Source organism: Triturus cristatus, chromosome 1_2 (genome assembly GCF_964204655.1).
Source record: "Triturus cristatus chromosome 1_2, aTriCri1.1, whole genome shotgun sequence".
Classification (NCBI taxonomy): Eukaryota; Metazoa; Chordata; class Amphibia; order Caudata; family Salamandridae; genus Triturus; species Triturus cristatus.
Window position 1 is genome coordinate 403,367,440 of NC_140580.1, and position 24,318 is coordinate 403,391,757.

Here is a 24,318-nt window from a genome sequence, read left to right on the forward strand (position 1 = left end):
TGGCTCAGTATATGAAACTTCAAAAAATCAGAGAAACTGTTGGCAAATTATATCATTTAACCACTAGATCTCAGTAAGCGCAAAATGTAAAGCACCCACTTAACCTCATTGCAACAAGTCAAATGGTTGAATGCCACCTAATCAAACAACTGCCATTTAAACTATACATCAGAATGTGAATAACTGACCCCGTAAAGAAAAGGCCACGCATATATACCAGATTCACAAATCCTGACCGCACAACCTTAATATTTTCAATTGGTGCTGAACCAACGGTGGCCAAAGACCTTCTTTAAAACTAAAAAAGCACCAAGAAAAGAAAGCAAGAGTGTCACAGCAGATATTCTTGAAAGGTTCAAGGAGGGTCTTATGGTCAGCCACCAAATACACACTTTAGGTAGTGAACTTCATCTCAGTATGCACTCTGAAACTTGAGGCAAGTTGCGCTGTAGGTTTCCATCTCTCCAGAAACTTCTCTCTGTAACCTTCAGGCCAAAATGTAGATCTACATGTTTGTTGGACTTCGACCTTCTTGCAGGGTCATCCCTAAACTTTTTGCCTTTCTCCTAACCTTTTTTCTGACATGGTGTTGGTGGTTTTAGGCCTCTGGCCACTTTAGCACTGCTGTCCAGTGTAAAGTGTGTGTGCTCTCTGTGATAAATGGGGTAAGATTGGTCTACACCTGTTTGGCCTATTTCTTTTTTAATTCAAATTGTTTTTATTAAGGTAACAGAGACAATACAATAACTCTTCCGTGTACAAAGATCGAAATAGTCATGTCATACGTACAAATACAAAAAATAGAAATGAGTGACAAGACAAATAAAATGAAGAATAAAACCCCGTTCCAGCTCGCATCAACAAATACAGGTACATTCCCATTACATTGCTTCGTGTGTGGGCGCAGCGCCCCGGGACTCGATGGGTCAGTCACGCCTCACCTTACAACAACCCCACTCAGAGGGGCCAGCCACAGTATACCTCTCAAGGTGGTTCGTAATGAAAGGAGGATGCATCCAATGATTTCCAAAGCTTTTTGTTTGAAGGGCTCCAGGTAGAAGCCTGCAGCGCCGGATTGCTAGACCCCCTCAGGAAAGATAGCCATTCCTGCCAGATTTTAAAGCTCACTTCAGACTCATTTTTCCATTTGCAAAGAATCACTTTACATGCCATTGTTAACATTAAATCCATCAGCTGGCGATCTTGGTCAGTAGTTATTTGTGGGTCCAGTGCCCCCAGAATGACGTAAACAAATTCCTGTATAGGTTTTATCTTGAAAACATGAGAAATGCAATCGAATATCCTCCCCCAATAATCCCCTAATGAAGAACAGGAAAAGAGCATATGCGCAAGATCCCCAGTACCTGACTGACAATTCCAGCACACAGGGGAATCTCTTAATTTACATCTGAAAAGCCTGTCGGGCGTCCAAAAGGCCCTGTTGAGAAGCATATATTTCGTCTGAAATAGAATGGGTGAGACTTTATGTGTAAGGGCTAACTTATGAATCACCTCCCAATCAAAGGATATACCTGATAGATTTGGCTCCGCCTCCCATACTCCTTCCACTCTTTTGTGTTTTTTCATGGGTAGGGGCAACAACATTTTATATACCTTCGACACAAAGTGTCCATCATGTATTAATCGTGGGATATGCTGTATTAGCCAAGGGACATAAGGAGAGAAGCTATTCGCTGTCAGAATCGATTTAAGTTTTAGGAAATCATAAAAATCCATCGGGGTAAGATCATGCCTATGCTGTAAGGTCGAGAATGGCAGCGGAACCCCATCATCATACAAGTCCTTCACCAAATTAATGCCCTTCTTGGACCATGACTCCCAGAATATACTACTACCCTTATGTTTAAGATGGGCATTCCTCCACAGGGACATAAACGAAGATCTGGCAAATGTCAGGCTTGTTTTATGTGTTTGGTCGAGTCTAAGTAAGGCCCTTCTAGTATTAAGCATGATATATTTAGAATGAGGAAGGTGTGACAGGTCCATCGTAAGGAGGGCCTCCAAAGGCGCGTGATCCACCAGTGCCTCTTCAATATTAATCCATAGTGGTGTATATGTAGGGGATTTTAACAGCCACTGAGCACCCTGTTTGCACAGAAACGCTGTCTGATAGCACCTGAAGGAGGGGAGACCCAGACCGCCTTTGTCTTTTGCTAATTGTAATTTCTTCAGTGAGACTCTGGCCTTCTTGCCCTGCCACAGAAAATTCCCAAAAACCTGATCCACCTTAGTAAGAAAAGCATTAGAGAACGTCATAGGGAGCATACTGGCCAGATAGTTGACCAACGGAGTCGACATCATTTTAAGCGTCTCTGCTCTGCCCCACCAGGAGAGAAACTTTGGTGACCAACCGTCTAGTAATGTAGAAATCTTTTTCAGGGTCAAGTCTTCATTTACTTTCAGCGTGGAGATCAGATCCTTATCAAAATCCAGCCCAAGATATTTAAAACACCGAGGCTGCCATGTAAGCCCAGATTCTCCAATAATCCCCTTGTCCCCAACACTGTTCAAAAGTTTGACCTCCGTTTTATCTTTGTTGAGTTTATATCCAGAGACTCTGGAAAATTCCTCAATGTCAGTCATGAGCGCCGGAATCGCTTCATCCGCTCTTTCCGACATTATCAGCACATCGTCCGCATAAGCCGTTAATTTTACAGTGCAATCACCAAACGGTATACCCGCTATATTTGGGTCATGCCGTATATGATATAAGAACGGTTCAATCGCCAACAGGAACAGTGAGGGTGACAGGGGGCAACCCTGTCTCGTGCCTTGTTGTAAGCAGAAGGGAGAGGAAAAGGATCCACCAGCCCTAACACGCGCCGTAGGGCAGCAGTAAAGGGACATTACCAGTTTAGTAAATGACTCCCCTAAATTGAATTTACAGAGAACAGCACGGAGGAAGGACCAATCAACCTTATCGAATGCTTTTTCAGCATCTAGTGTTATTGCTGCAGTCGGTGTGTCTAAAAGTTTCGCTTTTTCTAGTACGTGCGCCAGAATTCTTGTATTGTCACTGGACAAGCGATTCTTAAGGAAACCAGCTTGGGATGGATGGATCAGCTTCGGGAGAACCCCCTGCAGGCGGGCGGAAAGTATCATGGCCAGGAGTTTGCAATCAATATTAATCAATGAGAACGGCCTATAGTCTTTCGGTAGCGAGGGGTCTTTCCCATCTTTAGGAAGTACAGCAATTATGGCCTCAGCCAAAGTACCTCTAACTTCACCAGATTTATTAACACCTTGAAATAGCTGTAGGAGGGGGTCGACCAAAAGGGAGGGGAAGGTTTTATAAAATTTTGCAGTGAATCCGTCAGGGCCCGGGGCTTTCCCTACTTTTAAGCGTTTAATTGCAGCCTCTATCTCTGAAGAGCTAATTGGACCATTAAGATTGACCCGGTCCTCCTCCGAAAGCTGTGGGAGATCACACTCATCTAAGTATTCCTTAATTCTAGGTTCCTCCACCGCCTCATTTTTTGCATAGAGGTCCTCGTAGAACACTCTAAACACCTCCGTTATTTTGTCAGGGTCTGAATGCGAGTGCCCTAATGCATCCTTAATGACATTAATAGAGTTCTTCTGAACCTTGAACTTTAAGTATGAGGCGAGGGACTTACCTGCCTTATTAGACTCACAAAGCTTAAATCGCCTGCCCTTGTCAAGCCAGACTCCCGCTCTCTCACTAACTATTTTATTATATTCATATTTTTTATTCGCCAACGCAGCAAGAGACATCTCATCCCTATCTTTTAGATGTTTACTCTCTAGATTCCTAATGTCCATCTCCAAAGCCTCCAACTTCTCATTATAAGATTTATTCATCTCTGACCTAATTTTGATACACACTCCCCTTATAGAACTTTTCAGAGCCTCCCACCTAATGAGATCGGACGTGTCCCCTTGTTTATTAATCTGAAGGTAGGAGGATATCGCCTCCTGGACTGTGGACCGGTGCTTGTCACTAGTTAGGATTTCATCATTCAACCTCCAAGGGGAACAACCTTTACAACGCAACTTTTACAACGCACTACCTTTACAACGCATTTTTTACAACGCATAATCCATTACAACGCATGACATTACAACGCATGACACTACAACGCATTTTTAAAAACTACCTTTACAACGCATTCCATTACAACGCATACTACCATTACAACGCATACCATTACAACGCATAATATTACACTACACTATCCAACACTTACCCTACTGTTGCACCCCCTGGAGTTAGAATAGTAATTTTTACCCCTACACTATCCAACACTTACCCTACTGTTGCGCCCCCTGGAGTTAGAATAGTAATTTTTACCCCTATACTATCCAACACTTACCCTACTGATGCACCCCCTGGAGTTAGAATAGTAATTTTTACCCCTATACTATCCAACACTTACCCTACTGATGCACCCCCTGGAGTTAGAATAGTAATTTTTACCCCTATACTATCCAACACTTACCCTACTGATGCACCCCCTGGAGTTAGAATAGTAATTTTTACCCCTATACTATCCAACACTTACCCTACTGATGCACCCCCTGGAGTTAGAATAGTAATTTTTACCCCTATACTATCCAACACTTACCCTACTGATGCACCCCCTGGAGTTAGAATAGTAATTTTTACCCCTATACTATCCAACACTTACCCTACTGATGCACCCCCTGGAGTTAGAATAGTAATTTTTACCCCTATACTATCCAACACTTGCCCTACTGATGCACCCCCTGGAGTTAGAATAGTAATTTTTACCCCTATACTATCCAACACTTACCCTACTGATGCACCCCCTGGAGTTAGAATAGTAATTTTTACCCCTATACTATCCAACACTTACCCTACTGTTGCACCCCCTGGAGTTAGAATAGTAATTTTTACCCCTATACTATCCAACACTTACCCTACTGTTGCACCCCCTGGAGTTAGAATAGTAATTTTTACCCCTATACTATCTAATACTTACCTTAAATGTAATTTAATATAATGCGTTGTAATGGTATGCGTTGTAAAGGTAGTATGCGTTGTAATGGCAATGCGTTGTAAAGGTATTTTTTGAAAATGCGTTGTAGTGTCATGCGTTGTAATGTCATGCGTTGTAATGGATTATGCGTTGTAAAAAATGCGTTGTAAGTGCATGCGTTGTAAAAGTGTGCGTTGTAACGTCATACATCCACCTCCAAGCTGTCTGACGAGAGGATGGTTTAACATTCATAATTGTTAATGAAATGCACAAATGATCCGATAATACACAAGGCTCAATGGTTGTAGAGTCTAATCTAGGAACGCCATTCTGTGTGATAAGGAGGAAGTCAATCCGGGAATATGAGTCGTGTGGTGGAGAATAGAAAGTATAATCCCTCTCCGTGGGATTCTGGAGTCTCCATGTATCTACCAAGTGGAAACGCTTACACATACTAAGAAAAGCTTTATGAGCTTTCGTTGATTTAAAGATGCAGCGTGAATCTCTATCTAAAATTGCATCTATTGGAAGATTGAAATCCCCAGCTACTATGTGCAACGCATTGTCCGGAATAGTTTCAAGGTGTTTATTCAGTTTGTCCCAAAAGACCAGGTCGCTAGTGTTGGGTGCGTACACGCTAGTAACATAGAACTCTGTATTATCCTTACTCATCTTGGCCGTGACCCATCTGCCATCTGCACTAACTTCAGACGATAAAACCTCCACCTTAGATTTCCTCGCAACAAGTATCAGGACACCATTCTTTTTATTCACAGCCTCTGCACCCACCACCTCATTATAAAATTTATTCCTCAGGTGGTAAAACTGCTTTGCTTAAAGCTTCGTCTCCTGGAGCAAAACGATATCACCCCTCAGTCTTTTAACATAATCTAATATCTTCTGTCTCTTCACAGGCTGGTTCAGGCCCTTAACGTTGAACGACAGTACCTTCAGTCTGTCCAAATTACATACTCCCATCGGCGAGCTAAGTGAGTTATTTAGCATCGGGAGGTTGCATCAACATCACATCAAGCATATACTTCACAGTGTAAGCGCACTTAAAGCCGCAGTAGTGCCCAGCACCACCCACACCCACAAGAAGCAAGAAGATGGAGACCATGCAAGCCGGAACAAACAAAAATAAAAGCAAAAAACAAGGAACACATACCCGTACCCAAAAAACCCCAGCCCCCCACCCTCCCCACCCCAACTGAACGAGTTAGACATGGTGACTGGAAAGAGAATGCGTCAGAAACCCCCCCGTGCATAGCTGTTACTGAGAGATAAGAACCATGGAACAGAGGAACTATCCCCCTTAAACTAAGGCCTGTTACCACCCTTTAGGCATCAACACCCCCCCCACCAGCGCAACCTTCGGGCACCTCATCAACCATTCTAGACCAGCCGTTTAAACAACAGCCCACCCCCGTCAATCGCTACAAACCCACTTAAGAAACCTGTGAAACATTATACATGACCATTAGCAATCTTGGCCCGTTAAACTGAAACCCCTCTATTCGAAAGGTAATAATTCTAAAACATATCAAGTGGCCAAGTACTCTGAGCATCTGCAACTGCATACTGCCAATAGAACTGTCTTTGGAGAGAGCCTCGAGGCAGGGAACATGCCCCAGGCAACCTGCCCCTTCAAGTAGCATTAGCTCGTACAGAACTGTGTTCACTTATAACCTGAGGCTGAGGCCTGCGCTACTGCCCCCATTGAGGCGCTTGTATCCATGTCCTGATCGTCCGGGCCATCAAGCATGCGTTTCAATTTCAAAGGATCAGAGAAGAAATGAAGAGACCCGTGGATCAACACACGGTACTTTGCAGGGCCAGCAAACCCATACTGGAAGCCTCTTTTCTTTAGCATTGGTCGCAGTGCCAAGAACGCTTTCCTAACCTCCACCGTCTCTTTACTGTAGTCCTGTGAGATGTATACCTCGACCGATTTCCATAAAATATGGTTGTTTTTCCTCATGAAGTCAAGAATCTGTTCCACATGTTGATATCGCAATGGCTTGCACACAATCGCTCTGGGCCCTTTCTGGTTTTTACTTATCTTGCCTGGCACTCTATGAGCCCTATCAAACTCCAGTGGATGGTGAAAGGACAGATTAGTAGCCTGGGTAAACCAAGACTCCAGGAAAGCCCCACAGCTAGCATGCTGATCCTCCGACCCCTCCGGAAGGCCAAAAATGCGTAGGTTCCCCCGTCTGTTCCTGTCTTCCAACTCCGCCAGTTTCCGCATAGTTTGATCCGATGATATGCATAAGCGGTTGATGGCTGCACACGACTTTACTTCTAGATCCTCAAGCCTGCTGATCCTCGACTCTGCCTCCACCAATTTTGCATTGGTTTCGCGATTATCCTGCCTGATAGCCGCCACTTCATCTTTGGTTGCCTTAGCTAGCTCCCTAACTTCATCCAGTTTATTAAGTATCAGTTCCATCGGGTCGGGATTACCTTTCGCTCCCTTACTGGGTGAACTAGGATTCGATTGATCAGATTTGAGCCTCTTCATGCTTTTCATCGATTCTTTACTATCAGCCATGGTAGTCCGTCGTGTAGATACCTTTGCCAGACAGAAATGTCCCAAAGTGCTTCAGCCTACTCCTATGGAGTACCTCTTGATCGCCGTTCCCTCTGCCGACTGGTAGCAGCCAGGTAAATCTACTTGACTTAAAACATCACCACGCGTGCAACTAAGGCTTCATCCCCTGGCGCCTTCCCGTCCGCTAGCTCTGTGATTGGAGGATCTCAGAACATGGCGCTCGTGTTACCCACCAAGCACAGAGGTGCGTGATCACATCATGGAGACCAGTGAATACGAACAGGGAATGGTCGCGCCTCCACTCACCGGGACCATGGTGCAAGGCACAAGATTACAGGCGAGATCACACGGTAGCAGGGAAGCCAGGCAGGCTCAGAGCCACACGATCGCAGTCAAGAAGGATCACCCCCCACAAGACAGCGCCTGAGACAGTTACAGCTCCACATCCCCATGTAAGGCTCCTCGAACTCCAGATAAATAAAGCAGAGCGCGCCGCCGGTGGAGCATCAGATTCAACTCTGTAGGCTGAGTTCCACCCTGGAGGGAGCCGTCCATTCCATGCGCTCTGCCACGATGACATAAACACCACCATCATTACACGGGCATCACTGAAGGGGGTAGAACCGGCCTCACATCTCACCAATTTCACAGCATCAAGGTACAATCCAGTAGACACACATCCCTCGCGGAATGCAGATAGCTCAATATGCTCCAAGCACCCCACAGATACTGCAGCAGAAGCGTCAGGGCTCTCCTTCTATGTCGCGGTAACCGCCATTTTGTCTATGCGACATGCATCAACGTCTGCCCATCGCGCTGCGCCGCTCCTCTGCCTCACCACAGATGCGCTCCTGCGCATATACCGGCTGAGTTCCGATAACCGTCGCACTTGGCCTCGATCCACTCCGGCAACCACCCGGCCGCCGACACACCTCCAGTCACGCGGTCCCGTAGTCTGCCGAAGTCCTCACGGGCATCGGGCGGATCGCTTCAGGCTGCGGCCGAGCCGCTTCCCAGCAGCAAAAAGTCTCCAAACTTCGCCTCTCAGGCCCCCTCACCTTCCGATCACTGTTTCCGCCATCCGATGCTGGATAGGAGCGGTGAGACCCGTTCCTCTGCCCTCATTCGTTTCACGCACGGGCAGAGAGAATCACCGAGCCGCCATCTCTCTCGGCGTCCAAACCACGCCCCCACCTGTTTGGCCTATTTCATTTACATGTCAGTCCCTTGTAAAGTGGTATCCCAGATACCCAGGGCTGGTAAAGTAAATGCTACTGGGGGGCTTGCAGCGCTGATTGCGCCACCCACCGAAGTAGCCTTTTAAACCTATTGCAGGCCTCTGCCATTGCAGGGCCTGTGCGCGCAGTGTTACTGCCACTGTGACGTGGCACCTAAAGCGTGTGCCATGTCCGTGACCCCCCTTTTACTACATGTCAGTCACCCCTAAGGTAGGTCCTAGCTAGCCCTATGGGCAGGGTGCATTGTAGGTAAAAGATAGGACATGCACCCTAAGTGAGTGACATGTCCTGGTAGTGACAAATAGCCATTTTGGTTTCTCACTACTGTGGGGCTGCCTTCCCATAGGAATGCATGGGGATTCCCTGATAAGTGTTTCAGTGGTAATTCCTGATATGAGAGGTGCAGTGTGGTCAAGTTTAGTATGGTTGGAATAGTAATAATAAATGCTACACAATGGTATGCGCAGATTTTAGAAGTTGACATTTCTGTGTGCTATGTGTCTGCCTGCCTGATGTGAATTGCATGTCTGGCTTTTGAGTGACGGGCTGGTGAGGTGTGTGTCGCTCCAGTAGGGGCAGGGTGAGTCAGTGCTAGGCTGAATTAGACATCTACATTTGGAGCAGGTGGGAGGAGAAGTCCCTGGTCCCTGAATAGGATGGTGCCTGCACTAGTGAATTCTGGCTCCGCCCCCCTGTGGTGTGTCTAATGACGAGCCCCCACCTAACAATGGGGAAGAGGAGCCCTGTCAACAGAGTGCTCCAAATCTCCCCTGAACCAGTTGCATCTGGTTGCCCCAAAGCCCTGTGCCGGCGCAGACAGAGATTCTATGTATAAATACTGGGGCTGTGACCCCATGAGGTGGTGCTTGTGCTGTTCCTGACTTGGGGGGGCCTGCAGCTGCTGGGCCACAGGAGGCCTGAGCCCAGTTTTGCCCCCTTCATCCCTGATCTTTGGACTCTAGTGCTTGATTTTTATCCTGAGGAGCGCTTCCGTTTTTGGGCCTGCAGCACTGAGCTGCTATCGATTTTGAGGGAATCCTGACGTATGGATTCCCCTGCATTGCTGAGATCATACGGGAGCCCACCCTGCATTTGTGCCTCTCTGGCGGGTGCCCACCCCACATTGGTATTTAATTTGCGGGTGCCCACCCTGCCTGTTCATCCCCTTTAGCGGGAGCCTACCCCGCATTGCCGCACTTGTGAGGAGAAAAGAAATCACCGCCGCAGCCCGAGCAAGAAGACAGGCGGCTTGCCTGACCTTGGGCGGTGATAGGAAGTGGAAGTGACCGGCCGGCTGGCAAGAGGCTGCCAATTGCTGCGCAGCCGGAGACAGGAAGTTGCCAAACATCCCAGGAGGAAGCAGCCTGTCTGGAGGCGGGGCTCCCATGCCGGTGAGAGCCCCGCGTGTGTCTGCAGAGTCCAGAGCCTCACGAGCTCCACAAAGCTTTCCGGGGCCCAGAAGCGGTATCAGTAGGGGCCCCGAGAAGTCCAAGGAGACAGAGTCCTGCGCATCATCGGTGAAGCCCGGAGGAGTCCTGCAGATCCCAGCTGAGTGGGGCTGTAGACCTGTTGTTGGAAGGTGGTCCAAGGCACATTTTCGGTGCTTGCCCCACCCCCCCTCCATTGCGCAGTGATTATTGTTCCCTGAGGCACAGTGGTGGCCTAGTCAGTTTCCAGCTGCACCGCAGTTATGGGCAGCTGCACCGAAGGGGCAATTTATGTGAAGAGGCACGGTAGTGCCCGAGTTTGTGTTGCCTAATTCCCCGTTGCCCTGCGAGAACGCAAGCGGCCGCAACGTTTGGGGCATAGTTTATTTTCAGAGTCTCAGAGCGGGACTCCAATGTTCACAGTGCTTTGTGCCCATTGCTTTCACAGCTGAGGCAGCCCGAGGGCCCGCGAGAGGTCCTCTGATTAGGCCCTGACATTTCTGGACAAAAGGGCATTTGAGCCCCATAGGAAGGCCAGTTGGCCAGGGGGTCAGTTGAGTACTGGTAGGGCGCAAGGCCCTAATGTGAGGCCCAATGTGTTTATACCAGTGATGCTTATTACCTCAAGTGATTTATGTTTATGAGGTTGGCGCATAATGTAGTTTGATGCCTAATGTGATTCATGCGCAAGGTGATTTATGCATCCTCTGTTTTACGTTGCAGGATCTAATGCTAAGTTCCTAATTTTACCAGTAGTTACTGGTTGTGTTTTATATTTGCATTCTGATGGTTCTGACCGTGGCCCGATTGGCCTGGTCCTGTATATAATCCCCTGTGAATATTGCCCGTGCCAGTTGGCACAGTGTAAATGTGTGATTATGCTTCTAATGTGTTTATGATAATACAAAGGCTATTTTTTATATAACCTTGTGTGTAGTTCCTTTTGTGGTGTGCCTAGTGTGTTGCTGCTGCATGTGTGTGTTGCGCAAACGCTTTACACATTGCCTCCGGGATAAGCCTGACTGCTCGTGCCAAGCTACCAAGGGGGTGAGCAGGGGTTATCTTTGGCGTGTAACTCTCTTGCTGTGACTAGAGTGTTGGTCTCTGCCTGGCTTTGGCGCAAGCCTTAGCCATATACAACAAGGAGCTAAAGGGGGTAAAGAACAGGTCGCCCCCCACTCATTCATAAACAACAATGGACCTGTTAAAAAAAAAAGGGTGAACACACTACTCAGTGACCCCATCCGAACATATATAGTCACCCAACTTTATGTGACAAACCAGCGGTTATCCTTATACTGTCTGATCAAAGGGATCCAGGATCACCAGAAAGTTATTAAAATCGGTTGCATCTGTAAGTTCTCTCTCCCAAGGTATATCCCACCCGTTGGTGTGAAATAACCAAACAAAAGGAAGAAAAAGGTGGGAAAAGGTTGGTAAGCCTTAGCCAACCAGAGATCCCATTTCTAACAATGTTTTTATCCCCTCCTTCATAACAGACTAGAAAATGATCAGAAGAGAGATTGTCAATGCGTATATGTAGGAATAGTCTGCGAACTTGTTTTCATGCGAGAGTTGCAGATCTATTGTATCTTTAGTAAAGCCAGTAGGTATGACACTTGCGCACTGTCAAAAACTATAAGAAATGTCTGCTTCAGTGCACTACAATTACAAAAAGATAGCTTTGCGTTTATGTTGTATACATATATACTTATATATTTCGAAGGTAAATTGTCTTTCCTGCTCTTCTTTGAAGGTGCAAGGATACCAGAACTCAACTGAAAATTGCTTGCCTCACACACAAAGCATTTCATTTTAATAAACCATGGCAACTGGTAGAAAAGATTCGAACCTCAGGTGGCAGCTGCTAGCTACCTCAGAAGTGCAGACTCTCCCAAGCTTGAACCTCCTAGATTCAGAAAACAAAAAACCTACACACACTCCTTTTTCCGGTTCAGCACCAAGGATCTGGAACTCCTCACCACCCTAGGTGCGTTCAAAGCCATCAACCTACTTTTTCAAAAAGAGATGAAAAAGATCCTAATGAATAGATTTCTTTCATAGACTTTTGGGAAGCCTCTCCCCTGGGTGCAGCATACGTCACAATGTCAGCAATATCTAGAGTGGTCAGAAACACTTCCTTCACAGGAAAACCCCACTCAAACATTGTTCTCCTAGGTACCTAGAACTGAAACTTTTCAAAGCAGCAGCAGAATATCCACTGTGAAGAATCTAGATCAGTGCCTAATAATGTAATGACGGACATTCATTCTGATATCTGTTTCAACAGCCCATTGTGTCTTTTACTTTTGATACACTTGTCTATGTTTATTTTTTTTCACTCAATCTTATGTACAGCGCTCTAATACACATGGGCCATGTTCGCGCTTTATAAAACACTCTTAATAACATTTAAAAAAATACACTGAAACGGTAAATAGAAAGAGGGTGAGGATAAAATACTCATGTGGGCTCATCCAAGCTGTGGTTGATGATGTCTCAATCTAGTTGCTCAAGATGCTGGAGCCACAGAGGCCAATGATGAAAGTAGCTTCCTTAAACAACCTCTAGAATATGAATAGGATACAATATGTTCACCATGAATGAGGCAAGTGCCATTTCACGTCAACCCTAAAATATAAAGACTTATCTAGTGCCGTTGAAAGCCACAAATTGAAAATCGCAATGTGCATTCCTTATGTTCAAAACACTCTCAGTTTTTGAATTTGTCACTAAGTTGTAGCCAAACTGGGTAAGCTAGCACCCGTAACACCTGCTGCTATGAAGGTGCAGCTTCCACAAGGCACTCAAATTCTCACAGACCCAGCCCTGTCATTGGAGTAACAACCAAGGCAGCAATTAACTAAACAGCATAGGCCTCAGTAGGCAGAGGAGGAGAACGACAAGTGTGAGGATGCATAGCTAAAGGGTTACACTCCTCTTGAAGAGGAATGCAACACATGGGGTAAGAAAGCTGGTAATATATCATTGAATACCAACCTGGAGCCTATGCTAGATCAGACATATAGAGCAAGCTGCGTGTGAACATGTGCATGCATTAACTTCTATTCCCCTAATGGCTTGATGGATCTAGTGGCTCACAGCTAGTATGGCATGCTGAGTGCCGAAAAGTGCTTTAGAAAGTCCTTCCAAGCATTTCTCACTGGCATACTCACACACATCAAACACAGATGCTTTCATAATACTCCCACTTCGTGGCAATGCTAACAATTTTATGACATTTGTCAAAAGGCTTACATGCCATTCAAAAAACTCACTTCTTGCTCTTACCACAAGTACCTTTACATACGCCTAGTTCTCCATTACTCTCTTAAGTTGTGACTGATGGAAACTGTACGATCATAAACTTTGCATCTCAGCGCACTGGAGCACCCATAACTCCTGCTTGTTTAGAAATCATTTCATTCTCCAACTCTCACCATAGTGTATGGTCATGTGTGAATGCCTTCAAGTTTATTAGACTTATTAAATCTTTTTTTTATTTAACCTTTTTTTCCCAAATGATATGTTTAAAGATATTGTGGTTGAAGTTTTGAAAATATTACCATGGCAGCTGTACATTTATGCATTTGTCAGGGGTAATGCCCGTGCAATGCACTTTTTCAGAAACGTTGCTCATGTAGCAATGTACATTTATTAATACCTTTATTACTGCATGTGCACATTTTCAACTTCTTCAGGTACCATCTATAAATTGCCCATGTCATTATATACAGAGTGGCACCGTGAAAGGGCCAGTATTTCCCCCCGCCCCAGGAGTTACTAACACCAGGGGCACTGGTAACTCCAGATTCAGGAAAAATCAGTCCCATTGTAAATTTTACCTTGTGCATCCACTGAAAAAATAGGAATTGCTGGCATAATCTTCAAGTCCGGCTCCAGTTAATGGTGTAATTCCTCATTTTAGGTGTTGGCTAGACAGCGCAAGTGCTGTCTCTCCGAGAGTTTTCTTAACATTCAGTGCCCATATTTTACCATTGGTTAGCTCTTGCACCGCTCTCATTTTCTTTGTTCTCTTTTGTCACATCATGTGGGCGTTATGTCTTCTTCTTGTGTTTGACCCTCCCCAGGAGCAAGGACCAACTACTTGTATCCTTCCAGTGCTCCTGTTTTGACAGCTATTTTTTTTGTGTGTTCAAGCACTTCATATGAGTGCTTGTGTTTCCGGCCGTTTTCCATATCCCTGTAGCTTTTTTTCCCTTCAACAAACCCCCGTGCATGTTGCTTCTTTTTCCTCCCACCGCCTGATCTCATCGGTTTCTTTTATACCACCACCCGTCCCCATCCCTGTTTTATCTTTGTTCGTGTTTGGGTTGTGCTTCAGTTAAGGGACAAGGGTATCTGCTGCTGAAAAGAATGGCTTTATATTTGCTTTTTTTCTCTCTACTTGCTATGTTTTCCCTGGATTATTTTAGTTATACTGACAAGATCCTATACAGTTCTGTTAATCTGCATCCATAGGCAAATGTGTTCTTTCTCCTGTATTGAGGACCCTCCCCCGCCTCCAGGGCATGAGGACACGTTCAGAGGGGGAAGAAACAAGTGTGCAGTAAACTGCTTACGAACAGCCACTTTCCTCACTGCTCCTTTGGTGCTGCCATCTGGGGCCTGTGTTCACCAAGACATGGAGACAAACAGGGTGAGATTATGATTAGAAAGGTAGAACATGGAATCAGGGGAGAAGCAGATACTGCTATATGGTTTCACTGCTTCTATAAATGTTAAATTCATTTTGACTATCAAAATTTTGAGGAATTTCTCACTTCTGTACAGCATCAGAGATCGCTTACTCCTGAGAATCCAAGGTAATCTCGAAGTGGAAATCATTGTTTTCTGTTAAAATGTGATCTTTAATATTAGAAGGCAAGATCTCTTCATGCGCATGAGAAGGCACAATTGCGCTAGCGTGTTCATGGGGGTTGTGTCATATTCTCGTATTTGTCTGCTATAAGATAGTCTGTTTGGTAGAAAAGGGGATGTTGGAAAATGGACAACTTTAGATGGAAGACCACACTGAGTAGTGTCACATCACTAGGCATTTTGTTTTCAGTTTTATATATCGCAAACTCAGCCTGAAGGTATTGGAGACCTTTCCATAAGCATCAGGTGTACTTTACACAAGGACACCTATGAGTGCTTGTGTTTTAGGACGTCCCCCATATCCCCGTCCATGATGCTCCTTTTCCCTCCCCTCCCTAACTATCCCCCATGATGCTTCTTTCTCTTCCTGCCTCCCTGCCCCATCCGTTATTTCTCCCCCCTACCCTCAACTGCCCTTGTTTGTGTTCAGCTTGTACGTCTATAACAGTACGCGGGGATCTGTTGCTGAAAAGAATGGCATTTGTTTTGCTTTTTTTCTACTTGTTATGTTTCCCGCTGTATCATCACAAGGCCATTGACTCCACGAAAGAAAGGTTTCACTTTCAGTCTTACATCAAATTGGTATCTAACATGTTACAACTGTTAGTGTGGTAGCAGGAGAGGACAGCTTGCTTTTTTAGGTCAAGCGGAAGCGTAGGACCTCTTGTATACTTTAGTATATTTCTCTTGTGGGATTAAAGCCATCCCCCTGCTTTTGATTTGTTTGTTTCAGTGTCCTTTAAAAATCCTTGCTTCCTAGTGGTCAGTCCTGCCTCTTTGTCCCTCCTTTTCTCTTCCGTTCCTCCCACGAGAGCAGGGACTAAGTACTGTCTCATTCCGCTAGGGTTCTTTATCTGCTCTTTGTGGGATTCTTTTTTTCTTGGTTTCCTGCTCTGTTACGGTTTGCCTGTGTTCAGCTTCGGCGCCATAGCTGCTTACATGTAAATATAGCATTCCTCCCTCCCACCTCTTAATGTCACAGTTGTGTTAATGCTGCCTCCCGCGCCTTGCTTCCCCGCTCCCTTGCTTGTATTTGTTTTTGCCTTTTTGCACTTTTCGATGTCCACTGTCACTTGTTTTCTTTGGTGTTTCACAAGGGGGTTATGCAATGCCATATGCAATATGTTATTGTTATGATTGTACGTTTTTCACATGGCCCCTTCATTAGCCAGTCTGTGTGGACGTCTTAACAACCTCATGCAGTTTTGAGCCGCAAAATGAAAACACAACTACGAAACAAGAGACATGGTTACTGTTGTGCTGCATTTTCAGATAATGTTTCTTTCATAACTTTGCAGAATTTTATAATCATTGTGCCACTAATGGAAAGGTGGTGGGGACATACATACTTTAGTATTCATTCTTTTTTGACATGGCAAAATGAGGAGTGATTGTAATTTTGTGGTGTAAGGGACCCCACCTGCTCAAGGCTTATGGGTTATGATTAGTTTTGATAGCACATGGATTAATTTTTACACAGCAGTAGTACTGTTGATGAGCGCTGTTTTGAAAAATAATAACTAAAATTAAAACCTCTAACCTCCTCACTGGACATATCTGCAATTTTAATTAAAGTGCTTTGTGATTCAAAAACGCATTGTGAAGCACTTGTCGCAGTGGTCGCATAGTCATTTCGAGGGAATTAGCTATACAAACGAATAGTATGGTTAAAAACACACAGTCGAAAAGAATCATCAAAGCCAATGAGTCTTGCCTATACGAGAGCTGCTGGCTGTGTCAAAATGTTGTTGTACAGCAGCGTGGTTGTGCACTTTTTTCGTAACTTAATCTTTAGCGATGTTGCACAGCCACGCTGCTGTTCAACATGGCTGTAAAACATTGGCTAAGCCAGTAGCTCTCGCATAGGCGAGACCTGTCGACTTTGCCAGTGCTTGTTGCCCATACTTTCACTCAGTGAATTTGGCTGCTTTTGGCAGTTGAAATTTCCAGGTGTAAGTAAACAGGTCTGTGGTGTTCCTGTGACGCTGATTACTGTTTTGAGCCGGTAATTGCCTTTACCAAACTCAAGTCTGAATTAAGACGCTAATTGTAATGAATGTCATTGACAGTAAAATAGGAGGTGGAGTGTTATCCTAGAGAAGGAGTAAGAAGCGCCGAGATGAATTTTATGCCCTATTGAACATTACAAATGTAACTCGAAGATCACTTATTGTCCAGGCGATGAGAGTAGGCAGTGAAAACAGTTCTTTAGTACCCTAATACTGATGTTTTGGTGAGAGTTATTTTCACATTTTAAAATTCTTAATATTACCCCTTTAATTCAATTTTGTTTGCAGTTTCCAGTGTATTGATTTCTAACTTTTTTTCAAGGTGTGAAAATGGGAAAATCTTGGAACAATGTACAAGGCAGAAAAATACTTTATGTGAAGGTAATCACATGTTCCTTATATTTTAGAAATCTCTAAAAATATGTTTGTAACTGAATTCAATACAGTATTTGATTATTGGTAAAGCAGATAACCAAACACACTTAAGTGTTAAATAGCCATTTTTAAAAAAAATAAATCCCTTTGGACAAATGTTTCAAAGGGCAATTGTAATTCATTATTGAGCCTACATTTATATTTTATGAATGAAATGCAAAACTCAGTGATAAATCCTGAAATATACCCCAAAAAATATATTCTCCAATGTCTTCAGTAGAGTGTGCAGATTAGGCCACATTGTGTTTCGCAATTCCATGTTCAAATTTCTCATAATAAAATCACTTAGCGGGTCAAACATCTGCCTCCCTTTCTTTCTCTCTCTCTATATCCAAATTGATAAGGTCACATATTATTCTATTCTGATCCTGTGCACTGCTAAGACTCAAACATCACATTTCCAATTACCACATTTTCCCAACGATTCACTTAGCTAATGTAGAAGGTTTGGCATGTCCTTCATCATATACACCTTTGCCAGTTGCGTCTTGCTCAACTAGAAAGTTATGTAAACAAATTTCTTCACCTGCTTCCTTTACTTATTTTTTGCGATCATGTCCAACATCCATAACTCCACATTGTCTTGCAGTTGGAGTTTTGCATTAAGTGGGGCACTTGTAGGTCAGCCCCACTTGAACAAAGCAATTGCAGGTGCCCTGTGACCCATGTAGGAGTGGCAGCGTAGGCACCCAGTGATTTTATTGGATCCATTTTCAGACGTTTTATGGTGCAGTCTATCCTGTATGAATGCCTAAAACAGACAAATTCAAAATGGGCATTTATAGAACTTTGCATAGTTAATGTTCAGGAATCTATCCATATCCCAACAGTCCGCTTGTCACCCAGGTCTGTTTGCCACTTCTTAATGTTAATAGCATGCAATGGGCATCTCTGCTGCATGTCCTTTGGACAGGGTTGCAATTCCCTGTCTTGCTTGTCCCCATCTGTTACTATATTCAGGTACACATAATCCTGCGGCTTCTTGGGTAACAAGAGGGAGACAGAGCAGACCAGACCAGACCAAGTAGTTTGATGGCCTTTAGTTGACAAACTCCCAATGATCAAAAACTCGCGTTCCAGGGAAGAGGAAAAAACAGTCTTTTTACCCAGTCCTCCATTTCTAACAATTACCAACAATAGGCATCATAGAATGTCATTTCTTTGATGACGTATGGGGGAATTTTGAGGTGTGACATCATTTGCTGTACAGCTCCTTTAGCACTGCTGGAGCAAGAATTTGTTGTGTTGTACTTAGGCCGCTCCAGCTAGGCTGGGATGCTCTTCTTTATGATGTATGTGGGTTCCACCATGATGTCATGGTTCTTGGGGTGACGGTTTGTCAGTTGATGTCCAGCTGTGTCTGGCGAAGCTGGTGTGGGATTTCATCTCTGCCTCATTAAAGTTCTTCTACAAGGTAATCGTTGTCAGTGTTGTGCCTTTGCATCATAACAGGATTACCGCTCTTTCTCAAGTTTCTTATTGAGTGAGGGGGTGCAGGTTTATCAGTGAAAAAGGTGGCTTTCCTGACATTCACAGAGCTCTATTTTTAAACAACAGTATCTTATTTTTTTTTTAGGTCTCGGCTGGCGATAGCAGCGTGCATGCGCTGCTCTCGGCATTCGAGAGCTTCTTGAAATCAATACAGTTGAGGAAGGGGACTTAAAGCCCCACCCCCTCTTCCCATTGGCTCGCGTCATAGCTTAGGCTAAAAGCTGGCATTCTATTGTTAAGGAGGCTTTTTAGTCCCTCCTTGTTGCTGCCCTATCCACTTTTGGCCCCGCCCACCCTGACTGGATCATTCACTGGCGGCGTTAGACTATAGCCTTTAATTACTGGGTAGGCACTATTTGTTTCCCCTTCCCTCTGTCTCTCTCCCCAAGCAGACCCTTCCCTCTGTCTCTCTCAGAGACACAGCTGCTTGTTCTCTCGTATCTTTACTTTGTGGGGTTTGTTTTCCCCGAGCAGACCCTTCCCTCTGTCTCTCTCAGAGACACAGCTGCTTGTTCTCTTGTATCTTTACTTTGTGGGGTTTGTTTTCCCCTTCCCATACAAGGACATGCATCTGGTAGCAATGGGACGCTGTTCTTTAATTTAAGTTAGGCGTGTTTCCTGTGCCTTGTTTGCCCACCACCACCAGCCCTCCAAGATCGCTGTTTTTTTTCCCACCCTTTCAGCACGCGCACAATCGCACACCACTTGTGGGACGCGGTTCTTTAATTTACATTAGGCATGTTAACTGTGACTTATGTTTTTTAGGTCTCGACCTTGCTATCGCGTAAGCGATCGCAAAGCGAGACTATAGAAAGCGGGTTTGAAAAGTGCTCCCAAAAAGCGGATTGCATTGCTAGCACGCGCCCAATCACGTGCATCGTGCCGCCATGCAATCCGCCTTTTGGGAGCACTTCAAAGGGTCTGCTCCCCCGCCCCCAAGCGCGCGCGCGCCACGCTCCGCCGGGCTTGTTTTTCTCCAGGGCTTAACAGCCCCAGTCAGATCCCGGCACATGGGCTCATAAATCTTGTTCTCTTTACACCAGGTACTATGCCCAAGTCCGCACTGCCCTCCCCCCCACCCATCCCCTTTCCCTTTTGTAGACCCCCTTTCACTCCTCTACTTGCATTTATTCAGCGTATTTCCATCGTCATTAGTTTCAGCCCGTTTGCCAGACTGCCCATCCTCCCTCCACCCCACCCCTTAAATCGTGCTCCTCCTGCCATGGATAGGCCATCTGCTGCTACAAAGACACTGTGTGCAGGACACGAGTCCCTCCCTCCTACAGGCTCCAACTGACATTCAGAGGTCCGTTTGTGTATCATGACACGCTGCACACTGTAGTACATTTTAATTTCCTATCTACTCTCTATGTCACAGATCATCATTCGGGAGTCACGTGTCTGCCCAAGCTCGCTTTGCCTCATGATAGTACAGAAGTATTCTTTTCCCCCTTCCACCTACGGATCACGGTCCAGAAATATTCTACGTCTTGCACGTTCCTGGATATTTCAGATAAGGGCACAGTAGTCAGTTCAAGCACTTCTCCAAGACTTCCAGGGACAATACAGATGTGCATATGCATAAGGGAGTGCAGTTCTTCGTCTCCACTGATGTATCATGGCTTACGATATTCGAGTTACCTTCAGTATCACCTGTCCCAGACTTCCATGGCTATTACAACAGAGTGTACTACAGTCTGAACAATGCCACAAGCATTACACATCAGAAAACTTTCATTTGGTGTCTTAAAAAGCACGAATACTGCCCACACAAGTTAAAGCAGCTCCTTCTCATAGACTCCTAGTCATACAACTCAATATTGCAAAGCTGATATATTAATGCAGGTTGTTGTAAGGGAGATTTCTCACGCCATCATCCAAGGAATATCTCTGAAAAGGGTATTAATGACTTCCTATCCCCAACTCAAGATGTGATACAGCCCACAACATGGGCAATAATGGCAACTTATCCAAGAAATATTTCACATTAAGAAGCATCGCCCCTTCTCTCAGAATCCTGGGCTATTACAGATTTGGGCACAGGAGACAATTTAAACCATCATCCAGGCAGGGTCGAACTGGGGCAGTAAGTAGGACCGGACACAAAAATGAAAGTGGCCCCCGTTAGCGAAGCAGATAGCTGAAAAAGTGGTAACATCAGAGAAATCAACAGTGAAAACTGAGCCCACTTGGTCATCAAATCGGCCCACTACTAAAAACAGAACCACACACTGATCTATCAGATCATCCTGTCTGGCACTGCCTGATTGCCCTAGAGGACAATTCGACTCTGAACCCAGGCATGCCTTTAAGGTGTCTTATCAGACCCTCCAGCATTTCGCGATTTCGCTATTCACAAAAAAATCACGAAGTCAGCTGACTAGCACGATGGCTGCGATATTTACAATTCTGGCCACGATATTTACAACAAGCATTTACAATGCAATAGGTCTCGCTTTTGGGAGAGTTCCAGCTATTGGCGATGTGAATGGCAATGTCTTTTACCTCTGTGTTTTGGTTTGGAGTGGAGTGGGTGTATGTGGGTTGGATTGGAATTGAGTGGGTAGAATTGAGTGGTGTGTAGTGTATTTGTGTAGTGGAATTATGTGGCATGGTGAATAGATGTGGTGAGAGCTGCACAGAATAGATAGAAAGGAAGCGAGAGGGAGGGATAGGTAGTTTGTGCATGAAGTGGTGCAGAAAGAGGGTTTGAGAAAGAGAAATAAGTGGAGAGCAGGCCACAGACGCATAAAGAGGGAGCACCTGAGTGCGCAGAACACACACCCCAAGAAGAGTAGTAGAGCGTGGGTTTGAGGGACGGAAACCTTGAAAAAAGGCACCGGAAGATATCGTGCTCAAAGACCTGAAGTCAACCACATGACAGAGGCAGGAGGAGTGCATGAGAGAGCGAGAGGGGGGGAGAGAGGGGTGAGAGAGAGGCTGAGAGGGAGAGGCACCAAGAGGTGGGGGGAGTTGAAAGGTGGACCAGTGCACTGCACGAGGAGGTACTGGAAGGCACCATGTGTGAGGAGGCAGTATAGAGAGAATGTGAGGGAGGCATGAGAGGGGGCAGTGGGATTGCAAGGTAAGAGGGGGTAGTGGCAGCATGAGGAGGAGATGGGAGGGGCAGTGGTTGTGTGTGAGGGAGATAACAGTGTTGGTGGAAGTGGGAGGTAGAGATTTGTTGTATTGAAATTATTTGTTGTGGAATAGTGTGGCAAGGAATAGTGTGGTGTGGTGGGGAGTTGAGTAGTGGAAATATGTGGCATGGTGTGCTGTGGAATTATGTGGATAGTAATTAAATGGTTTTAGGTGTACTGGAATTATGTTGAGTGAGATAGTGTGTTATGGAGTTTATTGTGTAAAATGACATTGTGTGTTTTGGAGTGGCATGTTGTGGAGTTGAATTATGTGGTGAGCTGTTAAATTTTGTGGCACGATGTGGAAATATGTGGTGTGGATTGGGGATATGTAGTGTGTTGTGGAATTGTGTTGTGTATTCGAAATAAGTTGTTTGGTGTGGAATTGTGCGGTATGTATTGGAAATGCGTGGAGTTGAATTGTGTGGCTTGGAACTGTGTGGCGTTGAGTGAAATTATGCTTATTGGAATTATGTGTCATGGTGTGGAGAGCATTTATGTGGATTGCTGGTATGTGGGATACAGTACATTTATGTGGGGTGTATTCATGTTGTATTGAGTAGAGTGTTATTATGTGGAGTGTAATTATGCAGCGCTGAGTGGCATTGTGTGGAGTGTAATTATGTTGTGTGATGTAGAATTGTGCGGCATTAAATAGTGTGGTGTTGTGTGGGATTATGTGGCATGGTGTGGAGTAGCATTATATTGTCTGGAATGATGTGGCATGCTACAAAGTTGAATTTATTGTGTGCAATGGCCATAGGTCTCACTTTTGCGAGAGTTAGAGCTATTGGCGCTGTAAATGACAATGTGATTTACCCATGTGTTATGGAGCGGAGTGCATGAATGTGGAGTGGAATTATGTGCGTTAGATTGAAATTGCTAATTGTGGAATTGTGTGACGCAAAAAATATGTGGTGTAGCTCAGATGTGTGTACTGGAATTATGTGCCATTGTGTGCAGTGGAATTATGTGGATAGTAATTATGTGGTTTTGAGTGTACTGGAATTATTTGTAGTGGGATTGTGCATTGGAAAGACTGGAAGGGTTGGGGCAGTATTAGTGAAATAGCAAACTCTGCTTTGACGTGCAACTCACTGCCACTGTAAAAGGTGAAAACTATGGCGCCTGTTAGTTAAAGTAAAAAAATCCATGTTACCACGTTGGATACACTGGAAGGGCTGGGGCCGTGTCAGTGGCACGCAAAGTCCTGCTTAAAGTGCAGCTCACTGCCACTGTAAAATACGAAAAAAAAGGTGGCTTTTAAAGCTAGATATGCTATACATTTGTGTCTCCGCACAGACCGCACATATGGAGGGCCCATATTCTGTAATCAGTTGTTGCACATAATATATATCTCTTAATGCAAATACTATATCTCTTACCACAGCTGTTTGCTGCATTCATGAACCACAAACTGTCCCGAGGCCAGTGACTCTCATAACGTGCATTGCTGAGGGCAAACCATCGGACTTTCATGTGCTAACTCTTGGAAGCTGCCTTTGCGCCTGACTAGATGTGTGTGTGTGCGCTATCTCCAAGTCACAAAATATAAACTTAGTCACTCATAAAAAATAATACATTCATATCATTAGCAAGTCGTGTTTCGGACCACGTTTCTGAAAGCACAGCTGTGTGTCCTCAAGGCCTCCCTGGTTGACACAGGCGCTCTTACAAGCTTTCATCCTTAATGAAAGACTCAAAGTTGCATTTATTCCATTTATTTTCTACTTTTAGGAACACATCCAGTTCGTTTGTGTGCACAAATTGAATGCAAGCACGATTTCACATTCAGAAATAAAGTGAATAGAACAGCCCTGGGCACAGCAGTTTGAAATTTCTCTTGTGGGCAGAGCTGGGAGAATTCAAAGTGGAAAATACCCATTAAGGTGAAGCATCACTTTAACATATGGCCACTTTGGGCGATCAACGGTGTTTAGGGCCCATTGATGGTGGAGACGTTATAGCGCCGATAAGATCTCTGCAGACCACAGAGCCGGCCAGCCTGCTTTGTTTCCGGATTGTCACTTTCATGTTCACAACACATGCTGTGGGCTTTCAACCTACGTGTCACTTCCTTTTACAACTAGGGGCACGTGAAAGGGGCGTGTCTTTTCGTCCTTATCTAGGTTTTTAATTTGCAAGCCTTACATTCAAATTA

General features: G+C 44.9%; 1 protein-coding gene across 2 annotated transcripts in view; it reads left to right on the forward strand.

Moving 5' to 3' along the window:
• The window catches only part of FAS (Fas cell surface death receptor), a 223,176-nt gene that overhangs the window by 72,987 nt on the left and 125,871 nt on the right, over positions 1-24,318 (forward strand). For both annotated transcript variants that reach the window (XM_085605713.1, XM_085605721.1), the window contains exon 5: positions 17,414-17,472. In XM_085605713.1, the coding sequence (XP_085461839.1) occupies positions 17,414-17,472 (59 nt within the window). The remainder of the gene's footprint in view (positions 1-17,413; positions 17,473-24,318) is intronic.